This window comes from Manis javanica, chromosome 4, assembly GCF_040802235.1.
Source record: "Manis javanica isolate MJ-LG chromosome 4, MJ_LKY, whole genome shotgun sequence".
Classification (NCBI taxonomy): domain Eukaryota; kingdom Metazoa; phylum Chordata; class Mammalia; order Pholidota; family Manidae; genus Manis; species Manis javanica.
Window position 1 is genome coordinate 176,437,410 of NC_133159.1, and position 27,088 is coordinate 176,464,497.

Below are 27,088 nucleotides of genomic sequence, written 5' to 3' on the forward strand. Positions count from 1 at the left end.
CACATGTGGACAGGCAGGAGTCCCTGCACTTCTGTCTGCTGCTGCCTCCTGCAACTAGCTTTACAGGACGCCAGGGAGCGCGTATACCCTGAGTGTAAGCACCCTGAGGGCAGGGGCCATGTCTGAGGAAGCCACTGGAGAATGCAGCCAAGCACAATCTGACCTGAGTGGTCAGCTACCACTAACATGTGCATTTGCCACCCACAACTGCTGCTTGGCCATGGAGAGGTGAAAACACAGGCCCCCAGGGAGGTTCTCGTCAGTGTAGCAGCTCATGGAACAGACATGAAAGGGATTCAGATTGGAAAAGATGACCTGTATGCATTTGGAGCAAACCTGATCATCAATGTAGAAAAACCTGATATCATCTATAAAAAAATTAACTAGAAGTAATCATTCAATCTAAGCAAGTTGCAGGGAGCAAGATCAACATTTCAAAATCAACTGCATTTCTACATCCTAGACACAAGTAACTGAAAGTCAAAATGAAAAATAACATTTACAATCGCATCAAAAATGTGAAATAGTAAATCTGACAAAAGGTGTACAAAATCTGTACTCTGAGACCCGCAAGACATTGCTGAAACCACAGAACTAAAGAATGCAGTGACACCCCAAGTTCATGGGCCAGAAGATTCCATGTGGTCAAGATGTTAATGCCCTGCATTTCCATCCATATTATCAATGCAGTCCCCATCAGAAAGCCCAGCAGGAGTTTTTGGAAGAAAAAAAAATCCGATTCTAAAATTCCCACAGAAATGTAAACACAGATAAGCTGATTCCAAAAATTCACGTGGAAATGTACAGGACCAAGCATAGACAAAACAACTCTGAGAAAGAACAGGGTCAGAGAACTAACACTACTTGGTTTCAAGGCTTATTATGTATAAAGCAACATTAACCAGTGCAGCATGCGACTGGTGTAAAGAAAAATAGATAAATGAAGAACAGAGTGGCCAGAAATAGATCCCTACATAAATGATTTTCAACAATGGTGCAGAGATAATTCCATAATAAAAGAACGTTTTCAAATAATGCTAGAACAATTGGACCTCAACTAGGCAGAGAGGTTGGTTACTAAGGACACAAAGAAACTTGAGCTGGTGACGGATCTGTCCATTACCTTGATGTTGGTGCCAAAAATGATCAAATTATACCCTTTAAATATGTGCAGTTTATTATGTCAAAACAAAAACAAAGCCTCCAATGTTCCCTAAGGACGATGGGGGCTCCTCCCATCCTACAAGACCTTAGCTGCAAGGTCACCTCTGTGATGCCTCCCCTGGGGCAGTATTCACAGGTCACCTCGCTGGACCCCCAACACCTGGTTCCCACCTGCACTGAGCTACTTTCACACTGCGCTATATTAACAACTGCATGCTTGATGCCTCAGTTACCCGTGAACAGTTTGAGAGCAGGGCCCTGCCTTGGCCTTTGCGGGATCCCAGGCATTGCGTTTGGCACACAGTAAGTGCTTAGCAAATGCCTGAGGATCTTTATCACTTTTGTTACCCATCAACACTTGCAGGTTTCTTTGGAGCTGCTAGTGAGAGCTTGGCCATGAGTGACTTCCCTTCCCACCCTTCCTCTCCCAGGGAGGAGGCCACTGGGCTGCTGCTTTTTGTGTTTGTTTCCTTTTAAGTTAAGACATTGGGAGCAAGAGCTTCTGGTGGTGAGGAGAAAACGAAGGAGGGGTGGAGGGGTGCTTCTCACATGCAAGGCTGTGCAGGAATTTCCCGTGCTGTTCTCACCACAGTCCTCTGCAGCAGAAGCAGAGCCCATCAGAGCAGAACTCGCTCAGCATGGCCACCACAGCAGGTCCCTGACTTTTCCTCAAACCACCAGACTAGGCCCTGGACAGGTGGCAGCCAATCATCTGGGAATTCGTTAGACATCTGCATGCTAGCAAGCCCTTCCAGGGACCGGATGCAGGCTCAGGTGTGAGCCCCACTGCTCCAGGCCACCATCTCCCCTCCATCCTGAGGCAGGTCACACCTGGGCTCTAAGAATGTGCTCCAGGCTCCAGATACAAGGGCACCCTTCATTCATTCATATGGCTCTCCCTCCATCCTCGGGTGGCCTGGCACTGTGACGGGACCACTCACTTCCCCGTGGTCAGTGCTCAGAGGCATGTCTGTACCTTGGCTTGGACATTTTGCCTGGGCTCAGAGGACAGGGTCCCTTGAGATCTTCCACAGCAGAGGCACCAGAGAAGCTGGAGACAGAGGCCTGGTCCCCACACCCCGGGGCTGGACATTCCAAGTTCCTGGACAGACAATAAGCCCTAACATTCCAGGCGAGGTGGTGCAGACAATGGGCCTTGTGTCTCTCCCCACGCCTTCCGCGGCTGCTCTCAGACAGGCTCTGCGCGGGAGGCTGAACCGTCAAAAGCACAGCGGTCCACCCAACTGGCCTGCTTGCCTCTGCCCAAGGCCCTGGCTGAGTCCAGGGCCCCTTATCACACCCCCCGCCTTGCTCTCTGGGGCCCAAAATGTTCCTTTTCGTGGGAGGTGTCCAGCGCCTCCTAGGTTCTTCAGGAGAAAGGGGTTACTTGCCGACACCTTTTGTCCCCCCGACGTCCAGGCCTGTCTTGCTGGGGTGGGGAAGAGTGGACAGTGGACAGAGAGCCCCAGCCACCCAGAGCCCCAGCCAGAGGCATCTCCTCTCGCCCTGGCTGATTTCCCTTCATTAGTGCAATCACGTCAACACTGACAGAAGTCTATTTATTACTGCCCCGACGACAACCATTTTTCACCCAGTGATGCACAGCCCGATAATGAGCTTAGAGCTGAGCAAATGAGGAACTCCCCTTGGCCCTCCTGGGCAGCTGGAGGCCCTGAGGTGACCTGCCTGGCAATGCCTGCCTGCATTCGCTCTGCCAGGGCAGGGCAGGGAAGAGGGGCTCCAAAAGGGGAGGTCAAGGGCCACCGGACTGAGCCGGCAAGAGCAGGCCCTTGTGGGAAGGAGACATCCAGGCTGACCGAGCAAGAAGGCATGAATGCTGGGCTTGCGCTTGGCGCAGCAGGACCTCCTCTATTCTAGGTGCCGAGTCCTAGGGTGGGTGAGTTCTGGGGAAGCCTTGGGAGTGCATGGAGCTTTGGGGTCTGGTTCCAGAAGCCCAAGAGCCTCAAGAGGAATCTGGGGGAGGAGGACGGAAACCCATCTAGAGCATCCAGTTAGTGGCGCATGGGCAGGGCACGGCGCAGGGTGCGGCTGGAACTGCAGCAGGCATGCAAATGACAGTAAGGCCCTGCTCTGCCTCAGGATGGTTTTGTGGGACCCTCCGCTGTCCTGGTGGCACCACACGTCTCAGTGAGAAAGGCCCCTGGGCAGTGGGCACAGCTACCACAGAGCCCAGCATGTCTCACTAAGGCCGGTCTTCAGGCCCTCCCTCAGTGCCTGGCTCCCAGCGTTGAGTCAATCACGACCCCTAATAGTGTTGCTGGAGTGCTGGGGGGGCTTGCCCAGTGCAAACTAAAATGGGGAGGGACAAAAGGCCCCACTAGAAGCCAGGACTCAAGCCCCTAATGGCGTGGAGCAGACTGGCCAAGACTGAAGGAGGACTGAGAAAACACCAAGCGCATGGGCAGCAGGGCCACCTAGGGTGGGGCCGACAGCCTTATCCTCACACCTGCCACCCCCCAGGGGCACCTCCATAGACCAGTCCTGGGGGATGGTTACGGTGGCTGAGGGTCAATTATGTTTGTGAAACAACCGCTTTAGGATGTATGTACATAAAACATATAGACAATTTTAAATACAGATGGTTGAAATTTATATGTAAAGCCTCTTAGAATCTCAGAGATGATGTGACCCTGGAGATCACTTCATTCAAGTTTTTCAAAACCAAGTTTTGACATATATCCCAGGGGATCCCGGAAGCCATGGGGGCATTCGTACCACATCTTCCAATAGCATCAATTGACTTTAAAATATCCTTTGTGAGTTCAAATAGAATTCAGATAGACTATGGAATGGAATGCAAAATTTCATGTATTTAAAAAGGAACATACAAAGAAGGAAAAGGTCAAGCGGAGAGCAGCCAGCTCCCCGGGGCATGTGCCCAGCCTCCTACACCACACAGCCCATCTTGGGAAGGCTCAGTAATGCTGTGTTTACATCCCCTCATTTTCCCAGCGAGGACATAGAAGCCCAAAGGGACCCAGAGAGAATCGGTTTTGGCCTCCGAGACCCACATAGCAACAAATCGGACATTACTATCACCCCTACAGCACCCTTCTTTAAAGGGTCAAGTTCATTAATTGGGAACAATAATTTATGCCTAATACCTCTATCTTTGCTGATAAAAGGTTATTATCTAAATTCAAGGAGCTGGTAATTAAAGAAATCAGTCTCACACCCACACATTAAAAGATAATTCAGAATCAACAAGGCCAAAGTGCCAAATGGGACCTCTAGACCGGTGGCGCCCTGAGAGCTCAGAAGCCTTTGGGAGGATGCGTTCCCGCTGCGGGTCCCTGGGGGAGAGCGCGTGCAGCCGTGGAAGAGAGGAAGAAAGAGTTCATTCATTCACTCGTTCTTCATTCACTCATTCATATATATTGAGCTGCTTCTCTGTGCCAGGCATTGCCCGAGCGAATGGGGACACAGCAGTGAATAAAATAAAGCCCCTGCCCCCATGAGAGACCGTCAGTAAGTAAACAAGTCAGTATATGTCAGATGGAGAGAGCAAAGCACAAGAGGGGTGCGTGCTTGGCTAGGATGCTTAGGGACAGAGAGGGGACACTGGAGGACACAAGGAGGGGCCTTGCAGACACCTGGAAGGGTCGGGAGCCACCTCCCGGTCAGCAGGAGCTCAAGTGGAGGTGGGAGGCCAGAGAGTACCTGGTAAGTTCTGGGAACAGAAAGGCAGTCAGTGTGGTGAGCGCAAGGTCCCAGAGGAGGCCTGAGTGTGGGGAGCAGCAAGGGTGGACCCTGACACCCTCACAGCTGTGTGGCCCACACATTTGGAGCATTCATGTATACTAAGAGCATTTTAAAAGTGACTGAGATAATTGCATTTAATATCCCCCCAATGCCTATGAGGTAGATAGTTATTTTTAACTGTTCCCTCCTTTTACGGATGGGAAGCCTGGGCCCCCGCTCAGGGTCAGCCAGCAGTGCAGGCAGAGGCCGGAACCCAGGCTGGGAGCCGCCAGCAGAGCTCCCGGGTCCCGAGAGGGACTTTCTGGACCAGACACCTAGCTCTGGGCTGCCCTCCCACCCTCCCCCAGGGGCTGGGACCTCAGGAGCTACCAGGATGTTTTCCTTTCCACTCCAGGCGGCAAGGCTGCCGGCAGCGCTCCTGGCCCATTTGTTGCAGTTGGCATCCCAAGGCCCCATATTATGATGACTAATTCCCACCTCTTTGGGCAGCCCCAGGGCCGCCTGCCGCAGTGTGCTCCAGGCGGGGACAGGGTGCAGGCAGCACTGTTAACACCCAACATCCATTCCAACTCAGTCTCCTGACTCCCAGGCTGGGGGACAGGGACCAGGAGGGGGTTTTCTGGTCGAACAGATGACTCCTTCAACTGCAGCCAAATCCTAGGACAACCAGCCACAGGCAGGCTGTCTAACAACAAGCTTTTGTAAGGTAGTGAGTCCTCTATCACCAAGGGTATATAAGCAGGGACCAGATGGATGCTTGTCTCAGGTTTGCGGGCAGAGGACAGCACTACATGACTTTTCATGTTTCTTTCAAGTCAAATGCACTGATTCTTGCAATCCTTAGGACAGAGAACAAGGTCATTCTCTCTTACCATTCAGCTTACAGCCCAACTGTGCTGGGGTACAAAGTCAAACGCATACCAATACGCAGTTTAACACATCATTTTAAAGTCGGCCGTCCAGGCACTGTTTAAACAGAGAACTGCTGTAAAGGATTTGGCCACTTTCCCAGCTCTCTTCTCTTATGGAACAAGGTTCTAGCCCCCACTCTGGCCTTCCAGCAGAGGACATAAGGGAGAGGCAGTCGATAAATATTTGCCGAACAAATTCATGAAAGGGAGGGTTTCTGAGGCAGGTGTTAGGCTGCCAGCATGACGGGGCCTCTGGGTGGTGGTGGGGGAGGCTGGGTCTGCTCATCTCAGGCAGGGTGATACTCTGCAGCCAATAGGAGCATCAAACCATTTCACCCAGCTAACCACAGCCACAATGTTCCAGGCTCCCCAGCTGAAGCCCAGTGGCCTCAGGGTGAGGAGAGATGGGTGCAGGGCAGAGGGCCACCTCAGACCCAGGGAGACAGGGATGAAGGAGCAGGGCCTCCCCGCCCACCGGCCCGCTCTTGTGTGGGGCTTTTGACACGTCCCAGCTGAGCCGCAGGCAAGCACGACGCCCGGCCTTGTGGTAATTAGCAAGAGGCCCTGATCAATAAGTTATTTTTTGCTGTCAGTAATTAATAATTACAGCTTGGCCACACCATGTAATTAAACTTTCATCCCCTTCCCTTGTGTGCTGTTTGGCTTTTATTGTGACTGGCTTCCAGCACTCAACTTTCTCCTCTTGGAGGCTCTGGGAGCCTCTGGGGCTGGGCTTCCCAGTGGCTCATCCAGGGTTTCCTGCTGCCTGGCTCACGCAGCAGCTGGGACTCCCTTGGGTTCTGCCCCCAGGCACATTCTCTCAAAAGAACCTTCAGGACCAGCCGCTGCGCTGTTACTGCCCTCCCTGCAGCGCCCCCCACCTCCTCAGGACGTACACCAGCAAAAACCAAGCCTCCCGGCATCCAAAGTCTTACGAGGCACTTATTAAAATGCACACAACCCGACTCACTCAGATCTTTCCAGCTGGAGAAGCTGGGAGTACAGCCTGGGCTGCAGGACAGCCGCTTTGAGACACAGTAACACAGACACAGAAAGAAGGAAAGAAGGGTCTTGGGTGAACAAAAGGCACTTGCAGTCTTTTTGGCCTCAAACCACTCCCTTGGCTTACAGAATAAAAACAATCATAACAACATTCATGACAAAACAATTACCCTTTAGTAAGGACCCTCTCTAGGCTAGGCACTTGCAGGGGGCTCGCCCTGAATACCTTGAATCCTCCTATCAACTCCGCTCTTTCTACATCACTGCACTTAGCTTGGGACATGACTGTGAATTGTGTGATATTGAGTTTTGGGGGAAATGGTCAAATGGTGGCTTTCAGTATAAGCAGGTGATGCTGTCCAGGTCCAGCACCTGGAAAATACTAGATAAAATCCAGCAGTGGCCAAGGTGAGCTCTGTCCCAAGAGAGGAACAGTGCTTGGTCCCTTGCTCTGTGTCATGACTGGAGAATGCGGTTCAGAAGGGACAAACAGTGCCAGTCGCTTCCACCATCCCAAAGGATTAATGGCATGGTCTCCAACTTGAAAGAGAAACAAAGGAGAAACCCCCTCTCTAACCCCAAAGCAGATAGGAAAGGAACCCCCTGAGAGCCATGGCCTGACCCTGCCCCCCGTGCCTGACACAGTGCAACACTGTCCCCACGTCTGAGCTGGGACCACATTCCCACAATCCTCTGCACAGTTTGCTGCCTGGGAGACAAATGGACGAAGAGTACCAGACCAGTGCTGGAAAACACTCTATCTGAGCCAGAGAACACAAATGGAGCAGCAGGGGACCCAGGCCGCCACACTCAAAAAGGCAGCAAACAAGAGAAGCGGGAGAGGGAGTGAATCAATCAGAGACCTTCAGGCTTCTGACAGGCGAGCCCCTCCCGCAGGCAGCACAGGGACAGGAGATGGCCTGGCCTTCAGCAGGATGGGTGGAATCCTGGCCTCAGATGGACAGGCCAGGTGTGGTGGCAGGATGTGGATGAGACTTGATGACCTGGAAGGAAGGACCTTCAGGTACCTGGGGACTCCTTGTGGGCCTGGGCCCAGACAGGACAGGAACTAGTGAGCCACCTGCCCAGGGAAAGCATGCGGTTGCTGGAATCCGTGCAGTAATTAAGTTAGAAGTGTTCAGGCAGAGAGAGGCCGGCGTGCCTCAGAGCCCTCCCTCTCCTGGCTGTGGGCTAGTAACACCACTGGCATGTTAGAGCCAATCTGTGAGTTGCCCCAGGGCAGACTACAACCCTTCCTATTTGGCCAGCTTCAGGGTCCTCCCAAGACCCTCAGAAGGGCCCCAACCCAGCAAGCCCACCCCAGCTGCGGATGGTCCTGGTTCCTGGGAGACAGGGTCTTAGAACTTAGCTGGTCCAGTCCTGACTCTGACCTCAGGTCATCCTGCAGCTTTGGGCAAGTCACTTAATGCACCTGGGCCTCAGTTTTCCCATCTGTTAAATGGCTACTAGAATAAAATGACCTCTGAGGTCCCCAATTGCTGGAAGATTTTATGACCACCATAAAACTAATAATAACTTTTATTACCTTACATTTACAGGGCCCAGTTACAAAATGTCTAAGTGGTTTTAATGCAAACTACCTTGTAAAATCCTCCCCCTCCACCCTGTGAGTGAGAGCTGATTATCTTTATCTCTTTGATTTCGGCTCTCTGGACTGTCTGATGCTGGGCACGCCGGGGTCCCTTCTTCCCTTGGCGACCCTAGAGGTGTGGTGGGGTTGCAGCCTCTGAGACCGGCGCCCGAGGGTGGGTCCAGGCCCCATCCAGAGCCTGGGAGAGAATGCCAGGCCCGCGCGAGTCCTGGACCTCAGTCCAGGCTTCGTCTCCTTTCGCCCCCAGCAGGCGCCGCTCGGACACCGCTGGCACCGCTGTCTGCATCTGCGAACCCCAGAGGCAATTCGGAAGCGTGGGTACAGACGCCCTCCGCGGCTGGGACCTGCCCGCGGACTGGGGTGATGTCTGGGCATCCGCCCTCTGGAAGAGGGCAGTGCGAATCAAGCTTGCTCAGCCTTGCGAACACTCCCACCCCAAATCCAGCAGCCCTTCGCCGCTGCGAGGCTGCTCCAGGCAGCTACAGGTCACAGCGGCGGGCGCAGAGACAACCGAGCGGCCAGAGGAGCTGCAGGCAGAGGCAGGATGCTGTGTGCGTCTGCGGGTGGGAAGACAGAGGGCCTCAGACCCTCCCTGTGCACCGCCAAGCATCCCAGCCCCAGAGGCCGGCCGGGCGCGGGCCCCGTAAGTGGCCAGCCCCAACAACTACCCGCCCCGGGCGACCAACTGGCACCAAGCCCCCGACTCAAGATCCTTCCGCCGCCCTCCAGCCCCACTCCCTTGCCCGGGGCCGCCGCTCCTGCCCAGCAGGGCCCTGCCCTTCCCCATGGATACCCAGCGGGAAACCAGGAGCCCGGCCTAAGAAGCTCGGCTGAGCCGGGCGCCGAATGGCGCGCCCCACCTCCCACGCCGGCCCGAGGACACCCATCGCGGCGGCGGGCAGCGACCCCCATCTCATCTCAGGCTCTTCTCAGCCTTCCCGGGCGACGCCTCCAGCACAGGCCCCCACCTTCCCTCGTTTGGAGGCCGCAAGTCTCAGAAAAACTGCCCCACCCCCGAAAGAGAGCCCCCAAAACTAGAGGCAGGAGGTGGGGTGGGGGTGGGGGGTCCTGCAACTCCCTGGAGGGGGCTCTCTCTGCCCAGGCTAAACCCGGTGTCCGGGAGGCCACCGCGAGGCCAGCGAGCTCCCGCCACCCTCCCCTCCAGCCCCCTTTCCGGCCCCACGTGGGGGCGACCCTCCTTACCTTGGGCTCCGGCCGCACGGATCCGATGCAGGGCCAGCAGAGTCCAAATCAGCAGCCCCCACATGGCGCCCAGCCTTGGTGGGGAGGTTCCGCACCGTTTTATAATCCTGGTTGGGTCGGGTACACCGCGGCTTCGACCCAGGAGATAGTCTACGCTGCTGTGACTCGGAGCAGTATGTGCCCAGGAGGGGCAGAGCTGGCGACCCCAGCCCTTCCTCCTCCTCTTCGGTCCGAGTACGATCCCGGCGGCGCGCCCGGAAGGCGAGGGATGAGCAAAGAGAAAGAGAAAAAGCCGCGCTCTCGGACTCGGGGCGTCCCCGCTCCTAGCCCCCCAGATCCGACTTCTTCTCCCAGGCGGGGCGGCCTCTGCGATCTAGTCAGGTCCCGGGCCGGGCTCCGGAATAAACCGACAACTTCAGGAAACTTCCTCCTGTGGCCACGTTGCCCGCCCCCCGCCCCCTCCCCGCCCCCTGGCTGGGATCTCCGGGCGGACGCAGTCACAGCCGTTCCCGACGCCGGGCCCCCGGGGCTGGGCTGGAGCCGAGTGCGGCGGCAGGCGCGGGCGCGGGGGTCCTCCTAGGGGCGCCGGTTTCGGGGGGCGCAGTTGGCATAGCGGCCCGAATCTCCCTGGAGCTGAAGTTTTCTTCTGTCTAACTTTGCAGGCGGCATCTGGCGGGGCCCAGCCACCCCTCCCGGCTGCACGGCGCTGGCGCCCAGGCCGGGGACTCTAGCTCCCTCCCAGGGGCGCCGGGCCCCAGCGCGCCCTCGGCTCCGCGTCCAGCGGGCTAGCAAACTTTGCGGGTCCGGCGGCCCGGCGCGCACCCACGCGCGCCCATGTCCGCGCCGGCTGCGAGGCGGCGGGGCCGGCTGCTGGGCTCGGCGACCCCGGCTGGCGCCCGCGCCCGGGCACGCAGCCTCCTGCCGGCCCGAGGTTGGAGCCCGGCGGCTCTGTCCTCCGCCGCTCCCCGGCCCGAGCTCTCGGGGAGACGCAATCCGGAGAGCCCCGCGGGCAGTCCCAGCCCCGGGGACGCGGCGCCTCCGCGGACGCCCGGCGCTCGCCCACCCACCGACCCGGCGGGAGGAGCGGCGGCCGCCGCGCCGCCGCCCCAGCGCCTCCGGAGCTTCCGCCGCGCGCTGCGCCCGCCGCCCTCCGCTTGCCGGGCTCGGGGTCCGGAGAGCCGCCGCTGCCTGCGCCGAGCTGGAGCTGCGGGGGCAGCGCGAGCCGGGGACGAGCGCGGCGGAGGCGGAGACGCGGAGAGGGGGGCCGAGCGCTACCCCGTGGCCGCGGCTGGAGGCAGCCTGCGCGCGGGGAGGGGGCGGCGGCGGCGGCCCCGTGCCAGGCCCGGGAGCGAGCCCCGAGGAAACACGATCCGTCTGCGCGGCCGCGGGCGCCCAGCGCCGCCGGGACCCGACGGAGGGCAGCACTGCCGACCTCGCACTGTGCCGGGGCGGGGAGGTGGCGCCCCAAGCCCCTGCGCGCTCTCGGCCACCCTTTCTTTCCAGCCTTGGCCCCGCACCCCTCTCTCAAAGGCTTCAAGTGCTTCCCACCCTCACCCAGAGCCGGGAGCCCCACCACCCTTCCCGGATGCTGAGCGGCAGGGGCGGAGGGTGTGTTGGGAAGAGGAGCTCATTCAACTGGTTGGTTCCAGTTTCCCCTTCTCAGGTCAGGCTTTCCAAAGTCTGGAAAAGCTCAAAGGCCAAGAGCAAGACAAAAGGGAGACCAGAGACACAGATGGCTGCGAAGGTGACGTCGGTACCAAGGCATATGCATTCTTTCTTTTTTTTCCTTTTGAGCTCTGCTTGCAGAGGGTCGAAGAACGTGCAACTGGTGAGGGAGCCACAGAGAAGAGGACTGGGAGGCTGCCTCGCTTGTGGCCCATGGGAATGATCAGGACCACGACCCCCCAGGTGGTCCTGTTGGCAGGGTGCAGGACCCAGTTAACTTTCCTAGGCACTAGGCACTCCTTCCTTCATTAAAAAAAAGTACATACATATATATAATTTTAAGACTGCATTGGCATAAAGACAAATATGTTAATATTACATATGAAAACATTTCTTCAACCTCAAAGTTCATTTATTCATTTATTTCTTCTGATTTTAAAAGAAATTAAAACACTTTCAATGGCTCCTAAGAGACTGGGCTCCCTGTTGCTGAGCCTGCTGAACCGCAGCGAGGAGTCAGCTCTGCCCACCTGGGGTTTCTCCTGGGGAGCAAAGAGCCCTTGAGACCCAGTGGGTTTTGCCACAGCACTTCTCTCCTCTTTCTCCCTGGTGGTCTCACCGAGCCTGGCCATGCACAGATGCTTCTCCTCTTGCCCTAGCGTCTCTGCCTGCAGGGCCCACTGCCCCAGAGGGCACCCCTTCTGATTGTTCCAAGGGGGACACAGCCACCACAAACACTATAGCTTTGAGACGCTTGTTTCACCTGCCTTGGCAAACGGACCGTAGACTTCTCTGAAAATGGCTGAGAAGCGAGCCTGCCTTCCCTACAGTCCTTCCGACCGTAATTAAAACCACTTGCCACTTTCTCTTCTGGCAACCTGGGTGGTGCCCCAGGTGGAAACCTTCTGGCTGATTGGTAAAAGGGAAAGGCTTTGGGGGCAGGTGGCCTAGGTGTGGCCAGCTCTGCTTCCCCTTGGTGGCCACACCATTGCCAGCGATGGTGATGCCCAGCTGTGACCTCGTGCCGCCTCTTCGTGGGCTCACTGTCCCATTCTGGAGCTCAGGCCCTTCCCAGCCCATGGAGAAGAGCTGTCTGCAAGATGCTGTTCCACAGCTTGCTCACAGAGGGGGCCTGAGAGTCAGATTTGCGGGAACGTCTCCTTCCCACCCATCAGAGAAACAGCTGAAAGGTTTGTATCTGTTCTCAGAGGGCAGGAGCTCACGTGGACACAGATGTCTGAAGCCTTGGTGAATTTCACCCTTTTCGTATCAATCCCAGACTTCCAACAGGCAGGAGCCTGAACTGGACACTCCTGGGGTGCCAAACAGCATGGGTTCTCTTTGTCAGAAGAGAGCTGGTGGCACAGCTGTGCATGGCTCTATGCACCTTCTTCCGGGAGTTTAGTCCCCAAAGGCCAGGGCAGGGCACCAATCAGGAGCTGCGGTGAGGGAGGCAGTTCCTTTGTATTGGAAGTCTCCAGGCGTTCCTGTATGTTAAGAGCAAAGAAGATGGTACCCTACTTGCAGCTTTTACGCAAATCTGTCTCCATCCAACTGGGATGGAGAAGAGGACTCACGGGTCTTCCAGTACTCAGCCTGTACACACGTGTGCGGAGGCAGGGGACTATCTGATTCTGCTTCATATCAGAGTTTTGCTGGCTCAGGAGGAGGCTGAGTGGGGAGCTCACCGCTTGAGAGGGCTTCTTATTGGGAAAGTCACTTGCAGACACTATGACCTCATTCTCCCCACCAGTGGTGTGATTAGAGGTTGCGAACTCTGCAGTTACAGGGGATGCCACATCAGGAGGGGCTGTACCGCTTTCCCAGGCCCCACTCGGCCTCCCTGTTGCAAGTCTGCCCCTTCCAGTTGAGTGTGTGCATACACAGCTCTCATGGAAAACGTGGGACAGGATCTGGGCCTTCTCCCCAAGATCTCCTCTCTCTCCATCCCCTGGGCCAGCTCTTTGTAGAAGGCATTTCATCTCATACATGCTCTCTACATAGATTCCACTCTGCAAATTCCAGGGGAGCAGAAGCAGCAGGTAACATAACTGATTTCAAAACAGAAGGAGAGCCAGGGTCACTGTGCTCCCCCTGGCCCCTTCTTCCTTTCCAAGTGGATTGTGTCTGTTTAAAATCTCACCTTTCTCTTAAAAAAGCCTTCATGGAACCCCGAAACAGGACCACTTCCATAGCCTCTCATCCCACACATTGAGCCAGTGAGAGAGCATTACTGCCAGGGGGTCCCTTGGAAGGGGAGGTACACCCCCCCCAAAACCCAGGGAGGTCAGCTGGAGCTGCTCTGTATCACAGAAGGCCAGCGTCCTCCTTACCCACCCTCCCCCAGCATCAAACCCGGCCTCTGCCAGGTTTCACACACAGAAAACCAAAGGGCATGCAGGGCAGAGTCAGCTTTTCAATATGATTATTGTATTTTTTTTTCTATTTTCCATCTCAAATGTAACAGTAACTAGAACAGAGTGTACAGTCCAGAGTCAGGCACGTCCTCCACTTGCAGGGACTGGGCAGGAAGCAGTGATGCTCAGAGGCAAGGCATGGGGCACTCCCTCCCCACCTCACCCCATCCCCCCCATCCCCTGTTCCCTGCTCCGGTGCCAGCCTCAGCCAAGAAGCCCACTCTTATGGTCATTTTGCTGTGGGTGAGAAGACAGAGGAGAGCATGAGAAAGAGGGGAAGGGACAGGCTTGACTCAGTCTGCAAGACCTGGAGGGAGAGCAGGCCTGCAGTGGCCTTTCACCATGGCGTCTCAGGGCAGAGATTCTTCCCACACCCATCCTCCTTCCCACCACCAGCCTTCCTGGCATCTCGGTGCAGGGCGGGGCTGGGCATGGAGCTTGGAGCAGGGAATTTCAGCAGAGCCATCTCTCTTACACCTGAAGGGAATTGACACAATGAATTTCCTTGAAACCTGGCTTCCAGTAGCTAATTAATGGCATTCTTGTTTCCTTATGTACTGTTTTGAAGATGAAGAAAGGGAAGAGTAGAAGAGATAGAAGTGGTTTATTCATCCGTGTCGGAAAAGAAAGAGGCTCCGGGCCCCATCTTGGTGCAGTACACAGACTGGGGGCTTAAGCAACAGACATTTATTTCTCATAGTTCTGGAGGCTGGGAAGTTGCAGGTCACACTGCTGGCTGGTGTGCTAGCTTCTGGCTTGTAGATGGCCACTTTCTTGCTGTGTCCTCTCACGAAGGAGCTAGAGAGAGAGATCCTTGGTCTTTCTTCTCATAAGGACACTAATCTCATGGTAAAGGCCCCACCCTCATGACCTCATTTAAACCCAGTTTCCTCTCAATCATCTCATCTCCAAATATCGTCACCCTGGAGTGGCAGGTGGTGATGGCTTCAACATGAATTTTTGGAGGACACGGTTTAGCCCACAGCATCCTCTAATGCAGGCTCCACCCCCAGCCTCATTATCCCTAATAATTTGCTTTCACTCCTTAGGAGAAAGGGCCTAAGAGCACAGTGCAAGTTTGTGGCTGGGTTGGGGCAGCCCACATCTTTAGCTCCTCTGTGCTAAGGTCAGAGCCACCATGGAGTCAGCCCCTGGTCTCCAAGCCCCATAATCTGACTGGCTGGGGATTTACCTAAATGGACTGGGACTCCACCTTCCATGCTCCTTCCTGCTTTTGTCCACCAGTTCTCCGGGAAAAGAGGACAAGGGACACAGAGAGATGGCTTGCTGGTTGGGAGCCAGACACGAGCCAGAGAGAATAGAGGTTAACAGACTACAGGAGACAGCTTTTTTAAACAACAAAACTGCTAAATGTAGGCTAGGCTGGGGAAGGAAGTGAACACATGAGGAAGCATAGGCGTCTTGGGTATCTGGGCCAGTTTCAGGCTCCCTGAGCCCCGAGCTCAGCAGGTGGGGTTGCTGCTGTCTGGTGGAGAAGCACAGCGCTAATGCTGGGCAGGAGAGGGCGCCATAAATACATACTGATGGAAGGTCCAGGAAGGAGGAAGTTGGTTGGGGCAGAGCTGTACCTTGTGGTAGTTCAGAAATGAAACCAGCACACATTTCCCTCATGAAAGTCTTCAATATGTCCACAATAAAGTGTGTAAGCACCACAGAGGAGCCTGCCTCTGAGTGTCCAGGGCTTGATCTTTAAACTGGACACTGATTAAGAATCATTTAAGGCTATTCAGAATCACTGAGCGATGAACTCTACCCTGATCAGCATTTATTTAATCTGCTTAGTACAAGAGGATCTGTGGATCTGCCTTTCAGAGCCATCAAAGGCAAGATCTCCCAACTAGAAGGGCGAGTACCTTTCAGTGGGCGTGGTCCGTCAGCCACACTCACCGGGCACCTCTGTAACCATGCCGCCCACAGGCCAGCCTCAGGGCTTGGCACTTGCTGATGCCTGGCCTGAATGCCCTTCCTCCAAGTGTCCACATGACTTACTCCTCCACCATGTGTCTGCTTTAAAAAAAAACAGTTTGGGCCACTCATACGGCTGCATGCAGCCAGGCCGACTCACCAACCTCATGCACACACATGCGTGCACACACAGTCATCCCACCCCACCCCCCACCCTGTCTTCCTACCTTTACCCTCTTTAGCACCCAGGGGACATACTTTAGATTTTACTTGTTAGTTTATTGATTGCTCATCTTCCCCCACTAGAATGAAGCACCTCGAAGGCAGGCGTGTTTGCCTGTTTTTGCTCTGTGCATATAGAAGAATCAAAATCCCACCTAGGGATGACATTATGTTCAATGAAATCAAAACAAAGGGAAAATACATTTGAAGTGTGAAAAGCCTTTCAATTTTATTACTGTGTCTTTACTTCCACTGACCTTGCAAATGAAGCTATTTACACCTCAAATGTGTTTTCCAGTGTTTGTATTTACAGCAAGCAGTCACCACTCCCTGAAAGCTAACGCGGTCTTTCTCTAATGTCCGTTATACACGATCACATACCTTCATTTAATGTCTAAGGAGGAAGGTTTTGCAGAACTAAGTGGAAAGGTGGCATGAGTTTCAGGCACAGGATACGTCCCATAACTGTGTAATTAACAGTCTAAGGTGCGTTTCGGGGGAGCCAGGCCTGCTTACTTGGTTTCTGAAAAGGACTCTTCTCTTTCTAAAACTTTATGCTACAGAATTCCTAAAAGCCACTGTACATAAAACATGATTCTGTTTACATGCTAAGTCCAAAGTCTATGGGTGTTTTGGCTCAGATGGGGGCATTTTCTAGAAGACCAAATGTGAGAGTGGGCAAGGGCTGGGGTGTGGAGAGATTTCTCACAGAGAGACTTTAAATACAAACCATCTGAGCCTTTACTAAAAACATTTGCCAGCTCTTGCTCTAGAAGAAAATGAAGGCAAGTGGTCCTGGACGTGTCTTAGACTTTTGGGTTCAGAGAGTATCTACCCTGACCAGGTCTGCTCTTAACAATTCCTTGCAGACACAAGTAGTCTTGGCAGAAGCCGTCTGAGGGCAACAGTTCAGCAAGGTGAGATGATTCTAGCTTCCTTGCACCTGACTTTTATCTGGCTAAAAAATCACACCCAGCAAGAATATGTACAGTATAAAATGTTGGCCAGGGAACAAATACTCTGTCTTGGATACAGGAACACCAGCCTGGTTTGACCACACCGCTTCTTGCCCCAGGGCCCTGTAAACTCCCGATCCACTCTCTCTACCTTAACAGGTGTCTCTGGGCTCGCTCCTTCATCTGTTTTGATTCACACCGCCTCCTCCCTGTCCCTTGCTTTTGCTGGTTTGGGCTCATGGCATCAAGTTTCTCCCCTTCCTGCAGAACCCTGAGTGTAGCTGGCTGAGGTCAGCGCGTGGCTGGCTCCCGTTCTCATCACCACAGCAAGGACACTTAGCTGGGAACGCTGGCGATGGGTGGCTTCTCCTTTCCTTTGGCCTTTATCATGTACTCCATTCAGGATTAAATCTGCATGATTCTTACAAACTGGAAAAGTTTAAGTGTTCCCTGGAAACCTCTGTTTCCCTCACCCTGATTGACCTTAACCATTTTATCTGAGGCTATTCTCTCCTGTTGTTCTGTTCCACATCCTTATAACCATTCACCTCATCCCCATGCAAATTAATCTCTCTACTACCTAGTTGGTTTTTTTTAAACTACATTCTGTGGAACCTTATCCCATTTATGGGCATGCATTTTCTTTACCCTAAAGCAATTCCCTCGCCTCTTGCTTCTGCCTCCTTGACTTAACCAAAGATGATTTTCCCAAAGATGATTCCAAAGAACAGTATCACCCCGCCTCCTTCCTACTCCCGCTTGTCAGCGCAGCTGGGGGCAGGCCCCTTCCCTACCGAGAATCACCAGCTTGCCTGGACTTGCATTCGTTTTAAGTCACTGTGCTCAGCCTCTCCTTGCCTCTCATGAATGCCATGGCCTACTCCCTCATTCCTAAATGATTGTAGCTGGTTCTGGTATTTCATTGCCCTCTCGATTTCCTCTAAAGTCAGAAAATCATATTTGTATATCTAGGCTTCCTTATTTCTATTGCCTTGATTTTACTGAATTTCAGATTGCCATTATGCCAGTAGACCCATGGAAAGATGACATGAGAAACAGCCCAGGGTAACAAAGTCCATAAGATTCTTGTTAAATATTTTGTTCTTTCCATCAGAGTAGCACCTCATTGGAGTGCTGGTTTAGCTGGGTATATAAAATACCAGGTTCAAGTTCAAAATTGCCTTCCCTCAGAACCTTGGAGATATTTGAGCCCCTGCATTTCTGGTGAAATACGTTTGGTACCAGTTTTATTCTCATAGCTTTGCAGACAACCTATGGGTTATCTCTGGAGAAAATTTCTTGTCGTTGCTCTAGAATTTCACCAGGATGGGTCCCTGTCTTGGTCTTTTTTTTCTTCATCCTGGTTAGTGAGCCCTTTGTTTTGGAGAACTTCACTGTCCTTGAGGAAGTTTCCTTCAGTTAGGTTTTTGATAATTTCTCCTTCTCCATGTTCTCTGTTCCTACTTCCTAAGACTCTTAATAGTTGGATATTGTACATGAAGACCATTAGCATGGGCATCACCTGAAAATTTGCTGGAAATGCAGATACTCGGGATTCACCCCAGTCCTGCTGAATGAGAATGTGTACTTTAATAAGGTCCCCAGGTGATGGGTATGCATGTTAGACTTTGAGACATGCTGCTTTAATTCACTTTCCCTTCATATTTGATTTGCCTAATTAAGCCTACAGACCTGAAGACCCACCATTTCCTTCTTCTGTCCCTGGAGTCACCTTCTCATCTTTCCAGGCTTAGAAATCAGACACCTCTCTTCTCTAAAGAAACTTCCTAACTCTCGGGGGATCCTCCAGCTTTATGTACTTACTCCTTTCCATTCGGCCTTCTGCTTTTCACTAACTTTTTCCATAACACCTTTAAATAGAAGCAGAGATTCCCAACTTGAAAAAGCATCGCTTGACCCTTTTGGCCCTTCCAGCTACCATTGCATTTCTCAACTGTCTTTTCCTGCCAGATTTCTTGAATTCATGCAAAACAGGCTCCACCTCTGTTTCTTTATATACCTCCCTTCCTTTACTTATTGAAGTCTGGCTTTTGATTCACATGCCCTGAAAACTTTTCTAAGAGCTCTTCTCCTGGCCTTTATTCTCAGGTCCTTTCAGCAGCACAGGTGTGGCTGACCACTGTGGCCTCGCACGTGGGGCTACGCCCTTGACTCTCATGACACCTTCGTGTTGCCTTATCACACTGAGGAAGGAGTGGGGGTCCCCTCACCTGGGGTGATCTCCCTCCCCTGCCCTTCCAGAACAGCTCAGCTCCGGTCTTCTGAGAGTCTTTCCTAACTATTCTGCTCCACGTTGATCACTGAATCCATCCAGTTCCTGCCCAGGCCCCTCCTTTTGGTGCACACCTATGTAAAGCCAAGACAAAGTCTAAAATAATATAATTATTGATACAAAATGACTGCAGGCCAGGACAGTCTGGTGTCACTGGGAACAACTGCTCTGGTTTCCACTATCCAAAATTTTCCTTCATTTTTCACAAAGGTATGGTCCACCTTCAAAATCCTGTGCTCTGGTTGCCCAGAGGAGATGTTTTCTTCTACTTCACCCAAAGGTACTGCATGGGCTTACAGTGTCCCTGACACAGTCTTACACCTCTTCTATGTTTTCTCTAGTATTTATGCCAGTTTGGGGGCACCTCACCAACGCAATTGCCTTAAAGTCTGGAAAACTCACCATTGTCCTTTCATACGCATGACATGAAAATATTTCAGAGCTGACTGCTCAGGGCCAGGGTGTGGGGGCATCCTGGAGGATTGAGGGGGCAAAACGCAATGAGATTAAAGTCCCTAGCTGTCCACAGTTAGTGGCTCTTCTGCAAAGCTGAATGGCTTCTTGGCTGTCCTGGTCTAAAGCCTCAGCCTACTTGGCATTTACCTAAGGCCTCCTGCTGCCAGGGTATATTGGCATGTTGTAAGTGTACAGTGGTGAAGAGGAGGGGTCTGGGGAGCAGTGGAGGCTGGGGAGTATGGCAGACCCCACTTTCGCCACCCACTGCTTCTCCTGCCCACACCACCCACGGCTCACCCAGTGTCCTTGTCTTAGTAAGTGGCACCTCCACTCTCCCTGAGTTTTGGGATGAAGCCCATGGACCATCTTCCTTGTCTCATCTTCCATATTCCAACCATCACCACACCTGTGTATCTACCTCCTAAGGAGACCTGACATCTGCATGTCCCTCCATGTCCTCTGCCATTGCCCAGGCCCTGCCCGGACCTTTACCATGGTCTCTGAACTCTCTGCCTCCATTTCTCCAGCCCCCACATCCATCCTGCACAGGGCAGCCAGGACAGTTTATTAAAAGTAAATCACATTAGGTGATTCTCCTGCTTAACACTCTTCAAATATTTGATCTTATTCAGAAATTATTATTCAGTTTTTAGATATGATTTTGGTTATTTTTTTCCCCCCAAAAAAGAAGTCCTTCTCTAGAGGCACATACTGTAATATTTGATGTGCAATGATGTGATGCGTTGGATCCTCTCCGAAATAATAGCAGGTAGATCCGGGAAATGAGAGCTCTCATGCTGAGGCTGGGTACACAGGCTTGGCTGTAGTCTTCCGCCTCTGCATATGTTTGAAAAAAATTATAATGAAAAAGTTATACAACAAATTGCAAGGATATTTCATTACTCATAACGTTAAAAAGAAAAAAAGAAAAGACTTGTGAATATACCCTGCTACTCCCAAAATTTAAAGAAACAAAGCATCCTTACCACAGCCTGCCGGTTCCGGCCTGAACCTGCCCCGCCCTCTCTTGTGGCCTCACGGTTGCCATCCACTTCCCCCTCCTCGGGGCTCCCAACTCTCCCCCCTTCCCAGGAGCTCCTCCTTGCATTTCTTCTGAGCTGGCAAGCTCTGCCTGGCCTGGGGGCTTCTCCCATGTCCCTCCCAAGGCTGTGAAGCCAGTCCACTCCCCCAAGACCCTCCGGCTGCTTACTGCTAAACCCTCAGCCCTCCAGTGAAAACCGCTTTCTCAGAAATGCCCTTTGCAATGCCCCGATTTAAATTTAACCTCTCTAATTCAGTTTATCACTGTACCCTGTAATTTCCCATCTTTGTGCTTACCACAATTTTGGTCTGTCTTCCCCATGAGGCTGTACATTCCATGAGGGCCAAGTTCATGGCTATTTTGCTTACTTGTGTGTACACCAACGCCCAGCAAAGGGTTGCAAAAGGACATGAGGTGGCCACCGCACCCATGGCCTCTTTCTGAAGAAATCTGTCCTCGGCAATTAAGACAACAATTACAATGAAAAGTGAGGTACAAAGGATGTGAGAACCTGTGTCTCTGCTGTGCCGGATCAACAAATGTTAAGCATTTTTTCTTTTCTCTGTTTTTGATGATTATTCTCTTTTCTTAAGGAATACAAATTTAGAGAAAAGATTACAGCCTCCTGTGTTTCCCTTCACAGGCTCTTCCCTTTCCTTCCACGAAGGTAACAGCTACTATCATGAGTTTGGCATGCATTCAGTGCACACTTTTTATATTTTTATTACAAATGTGTGCATCCATAGGCAATACATGCTCTTGTTTTATGTGTTTATAAAAATGTATGTAAATAGAATAACATGCTACATGTTATACAACTTACGTTTTCCACTCAACATTGTCATAGGTACATGGGTATGCCTGCAGATTATATATTAGTTCGTCCATTGTAACTGTCATACAACAATCAACTATATGAGTACATCAAAATTTATTTATTCATTCCCTTAATGAGTACATCTGGCTTAGCTCCAATTTTATCTCCGACAAAAATGCTGGAAAGAATATACTTGAACTTGTGTCTCCCTATGCACACGCCCCTCAGCCCCATTAGACTGGCCAGGCTGTGGGGAAATGGGAAGTCTCACGTGCTGCTGGTGGTGGGGGAGGAAATGGATACATTTTTTTCAGAGAGCGATTTGGCAATAACTAGTTAGGATGAAAATGCTCGACCCCGTGGCCCAGTAATTCTACTTCTATAATAAATTCTTATCAACAAAGGTAAATTATGTATTTCTTTTCTACTCTTCAGAAAGCATAAAATATATAATATTCCTTTATGACTTAAAGTTTACAATGCATTTTCACGTATGTTCTCTAGTTTGACATTCACCACCCAGGGAGGGTGGTAAATGTCAGAGTATTTGCCCTGTATCATAAGTGAGGGCAGGGAGGCCAAATGCGAGAGCTCACACCTGCCGTTCGGTGCTCGGGCTGCAGTCCCACTTGTCTCAGCCTTTTGCCCGGTGCATTTGCACTTTACCCCACACTGCCTCACTCTGTTTTAATGCTCTGAAGAAAATTAACCAGCTCCAGGCACTTGGTAGTAGATGCTATTGGTGCCCTTCACCAAGCCTTGGACCCATGCCCCAGGGCCTCTAGGTGTTGGCTGCTAACATTCACAACTGTCTCTTCCTCACAGAATTGCCCACCACCATCTGGAGTGTCCCGACTTGGAAATTTTCCTCCATTCCCTTGGTGATTGGGGTTCCTTAGCCAATGGTTGATGATACAGGTATACAAAGCTGGACCTCACTGCCTCAAGGAGGGTACCAGTTATGCCCCAGGGCCTCATATTCCCTGTGAGATTAGGTGGAGGCAGAACTTCAGCTGAACTCCCATTTTGGCCTCACCATTTCCTCTGCCTTATTCCTTTTCCTCTTCCTTCCTCCTGAGAGTGTTCCTTTGAGAAATCACTTGCACAAGAATCCCATCTCCTGCTCTGTTTCTAGGGCGATGGTTCTCAAGCTTTAGCCTGCATGGGAATCACCTTGAAGACTTGTTAAATCACAGATGGCTGGGCCCCACCCCCAGTTTCTGTTTCAGCTGATGTAGGGAGGGACCCAAGAATTTTCATTTCTAATGAGTTCCCAGGTGATGCTGGTGAGAGGCTGGTCCAGGGACCACACTTTGAGAATCACTGTTCTAGGGGATTTGACCTAAGACAACTGGTGCTAGGAAAAGCAGACACTAGGATGGGATTCTGGAGTTGGGTGATGTGGATAAAGTGAAAGCTCCTATGGCCAGGATCCTCACCTGAACCTAAACTACTTGGTGATGTAACTGGCCTGCTGGTAGGCTTCTGCTTCCACACCCTAGGCAATTAGCTATTATTGACTGAGTCACTACATAAAGAGCTCTGCCCAGTAATCTGGGGGGAGGCAGAGAGGAAGGAGAATTCCACACCTGCAGATTGTTGGATACAGACGTAATTCTAGTGTTCAACCTACTACCAGGAGAACAAGCGGAGGAATAAACCCTTTCACCCCAAGAACGTTCCATTGTCATTCCTCCATCTCACTGAATCCATAGTGAGCTTGCCTGGGACTGAAATCTATTGGCAAGACAGATGACCTGCTGGTAATGAGGACCCCAACATTGGTAGTGGTGGTAGCGGTGGGAATTCATAGTTCCTAGCATGTGGCACGGTATGATTTCTGTGACATCTTGTAATTAGAAGGGGATGTGTCAGTTTTTGCAATATTTCTGGCATTTGGGCAGTAGAGCAAAGATGGCAGTTACAAGGATTGTGCAACTGAGAGGCTGTTTCTGAGAGCCACTCATGCATCAGAGAAGAAAATCATTATTCAAGGCAATTAATCACCAACTCAGAGCAAAGTACGAAAGTCGTGGGACATCTTTATCAGTGAGGTCCGTATCTCTCATAGCCAAAAAACTGACCATGCTGAAATCAGGGTATCTAATATTAAGAGATGCAGAACTTCAGATAATTTTGAATTCTCAGCCTCAGTAAATCTATGCCAAAGTCAGAACTTTAATGGGACCTGAGATTTAAGAATGTGATACTGTATAGCCATGATTAGGAATCCCTGGGGCTTCCCCTGAACTCTCAGTCGCCTTCAGAGTGGCCCATTCCCACTCGTGAGAAGATAGTCCATTAACTCAGGCAACTGTACACCAGGAAATAGGAGTATTCGGATCTTTCAAGGGTTGGAAACAAGGTCCAAGGTGACAGTGATATCCAGAGACCCAAAGTACTTCCACGGCTCCCCTGTTAGAGGCATATGTCAGGGGGTCGGGCAGTAAATGAGATTCTGTCCCAGGGTCATCTCAGAGAAAAACTCCACTAGGTCCACGGACCCAGTTGGTGGGCTTTTCTTGGTTCATGAATGTATAATCAAAATTAACATATTCAGAAGCTGATATAATCCACATCTTCCTCCGTGGCCTATAGAATGAGGGCTATTGTACTAGGAAAGGCCACGAGGAAGTCTTTGAAACTGACTGTCCCAGCCCCACCTGATCAAGGTAGCGAATCACAAGCTAATTGCACACCATGAAGAAGGGCAGAGATCAGGGCCTCACAGACCCCAGGGATGCAGGCGTGGTGGTGCTCATCATATCCGTGCTCTCTGACGGGTCTTGGCAGACCACAGTGGACTGCCACAGACTTGAGCAGGTAGCAGCTCCAACGGGGGCCGCTGTGCTGAGCGTAACATCTTCACTGGAACAAATCACACAGCTGCTGGTGCTGACGTGCAGGTGCTGATGTGGCGAATGCATTCTTTTCAATACCCTTCAGGAAAGCAGATTTGAAATAGCTTGCATTCATATGGGACAGGCAACAGTAAACACTCACCGTCTTGGCCCAGCGCTGTGTTAAGTCTCCTGCTCTGTCTCAAAGGGATCTGGGTGTGTGGATGTTTCATAAACATGACCGTGGGTGCTGTATGTTCATTGAATCTACTAAGCAAGAAGTATTTGTGTTCTAGGCACCTTGATAGGAAAAATGTGCTCCAGAGGGTAGGGGACAACCCAACAAAACCTTTAGGGTCTGAACCATCAACAAAGTTTGTAGGGGTCCAGCGATCTGGGACATGCTAGGAAATTGTTCCAAAGTAAAGAGCAGAAAGTGGTGCACTTTGGACCTCCTTCCACACACAGCTCCATCCAGAAGCGGCTAGCTTGACAGGGCAATGGGATGGCCTCTTGAAAGTGCAGCTGAGACATCCGATTGGAGCTGACAGCCTACAAGACAGGGCGCTATGCTTCAGGATGGGCCTGCATCTCAAACTGTTTGCTCACCCCGTAGTGATGATGCATCCCCAGGAGAGAGAGTACACGGGCTCAGAACCCATGGGATGCAAGCAGGCATTGTTCTAATCACTATTCCCCCCCAGTGACTCACTGGGGTAATTTGTGTTTCCCACATCTTACATCCCTCCGTCTGCGAGTCCAGAGGTACCGCTCCCAGGGGGAAGATGATTCCACCAGCGGACACAATAACGTCTCCTTAAATTTAAAGCTACAGCTGCTGCTCCTAGTCGCTTCGGAATCTTCATTCCAGTAGGACGACACAGTAAGGAGTTTCCTGCGGGCCGATCTTGAGGAGTGTTGTTACATAAGGGGGGCAGAGCGGACTCTACTGAGGAATATATTAGGCGATCAACTGGCGCATCTCTCGGTATTCTCATGCATATGTTTCATTGATGAGCAAATACAGCAACCGTGGGCTACTAAGCATGGTGTGCAGGGGCACAGAGCTCACTGGCAAGCCACCCAGACCAGCAGGGGAGGGTGATTTAGAGTGGGTACCTGGGAGGGAGGTGGTGCACCCTGGTTATGGCCTCAGGCTAACTACAACAGCAACACAGTATTTGTCTATTGTATTTACTATACCATATATCAAACCTTCCTCTTTTAATTTTCCCCAGAAATTATGCTGAAACAATTCTGGAGAAGCTGACCTAGATAGAGTGAAATGGACTATAAGATGCTGTTGGTGTCCTGCCCTAAATCCTTTCACCGGGAAGGTGTGCCAACTCCCCAGCCGAGTACTGGCTGCTGTAGGTCGCAGGTGTATCCTTGTCCAGAAAATGGACCTTGAGAATGACTCTGAGACCTGGGCCTTCAGGAACTGCCTTGTGTGGAGATCCTGGGGTGGGGGTGTCACATACCCTCCTCACTCAGAGGAAGCCTGCAACCATTAACAGTGATATTGGGGTACAAAATCTGACCCAGTTGCCTCAAGAAGGGCCAGCTCTTCATTTGTGCTCCAGAGAACCTTGTGGATCAGTCTGAGGTTGGGCTTCAGTGAAACCCCTGTTTTTGCTTGACGTTCTTCTCCTTCCTCATTCTGTGCTCCCTTCCCCCACCCGCATTTCCTTCTAGGTTCTTCTTCCAGGAACACTTCATCAGAAAGTCACATGCATGAGAATCCTGGTCTTGGGCTCTGTTCCTAGAAATCCCCTGTTGTTTGTGATTCCTCAAGATTCAACGAATAGGTAAATACACAGAATAACAGAGAGCCTCTCCTGTCACTTTCACCCTGTCTGCCCTTTCTATGGGTTCTCACTGCCAGCAGTTTGGTGATGTATCAATTTGTCATTTTCCTGTGCATTTTGATATGTATGTATGTGTGTGTGTGTATATATATATATGCATATATATACATATATTGGTATATATGTATATACTTAAAATAAATTGGATAATTCTATACATATTTTTATATGACTTGTTTTATTTAACAGTATGTCTCAGAAATCTTTCTGTGACAAAACCTACAGGTCTATCTTCTTTTTCTGAAATGGCTGTATCATACTGCATAGTGTGGATAAAGCATAATTGATTGAATTACTCCCCTGTGGGAAAGCAGAGCAATATTAAACATTTCAATTGTAGGAATTTAATAGGGGGAATTGGTTATACAGGTGTTGGGGGTTAAAAAGAGCAGAAGGGGACACTGCGATAACTCAGGTACTAATGTACTTGCGGGGCTGAGGTCACTGCCTTCCAGCCATCCTCAGAGCTGGGAAACCTCAGGGATGATGTGGAGCCCCCCTAACCTGGCACTTGCAGAAGGGGAGTGGGTGTGCACAGCAATCTAAAGTTTTCCTTTAATGAAACCAATGAATTAAAAAACATCTTCCCATCCTCATTTGCATTTTTCTGATTGCCAGTTGATAGCAAGTAGTGTGAAAAATACTTACTAGCCATGTTTCTGGTCCTTTAAGATTGTGAATTACTTGTATCTTTTCTCCCACTTTTAAATTCAGTATTTTGACTTTTCTTTTTGACTTGTAAATGTTTTCTAGCTATTCTATGAATTATTCTTTTATTGGTTAACTCTGTTGTGAATATTTTCTCCCAGAGTGTCACCTGTGGTTCTGGTTATTTTCTAAAAAAACGTTCGTCGGATTGCATGTTTTTCCCTTCATGACTACTAGGTTCCATGTTTTATCTTAGAAAAGCTTTTCTCTACTGTAAGAATGTGGTTGTTGTTTTAAAATAACGGTCTTAATGGAATGCTTTT

At 51.3% G+C, this 27,088-nt stretch overlaps 1 protein-coding gene across 2 annotated transcripts in view; it reads right to left on the reverse strand.

Annotated features, from left to right (window-relative positions):
- SDK2 (sidekick cell adhesion molecule 2) overlaps window positions 1-10,050 on the reverse strand; it is a 239,661-nt gene extending 229,611 nt beyond the window's left edge. For both annotated transcript variants that reach the window (XM_036997308.2, XM_036997307.2), the window contains exon 1: window positions 9,616-10,050. In XM_036997308.2, the coding sequence (XP_036853203.2) occupies window positions 9,616-9,679 (64 nt within the window). In that variant the 5' untranslated portion in view covers window positions 9,680-10,050. The remainder of the gene's footprint in view (window positions 1-9,615) is intronic.
- Between the last annotated feature and the right edge of the window lie 17,038 nt (window positions 10,051-27,088).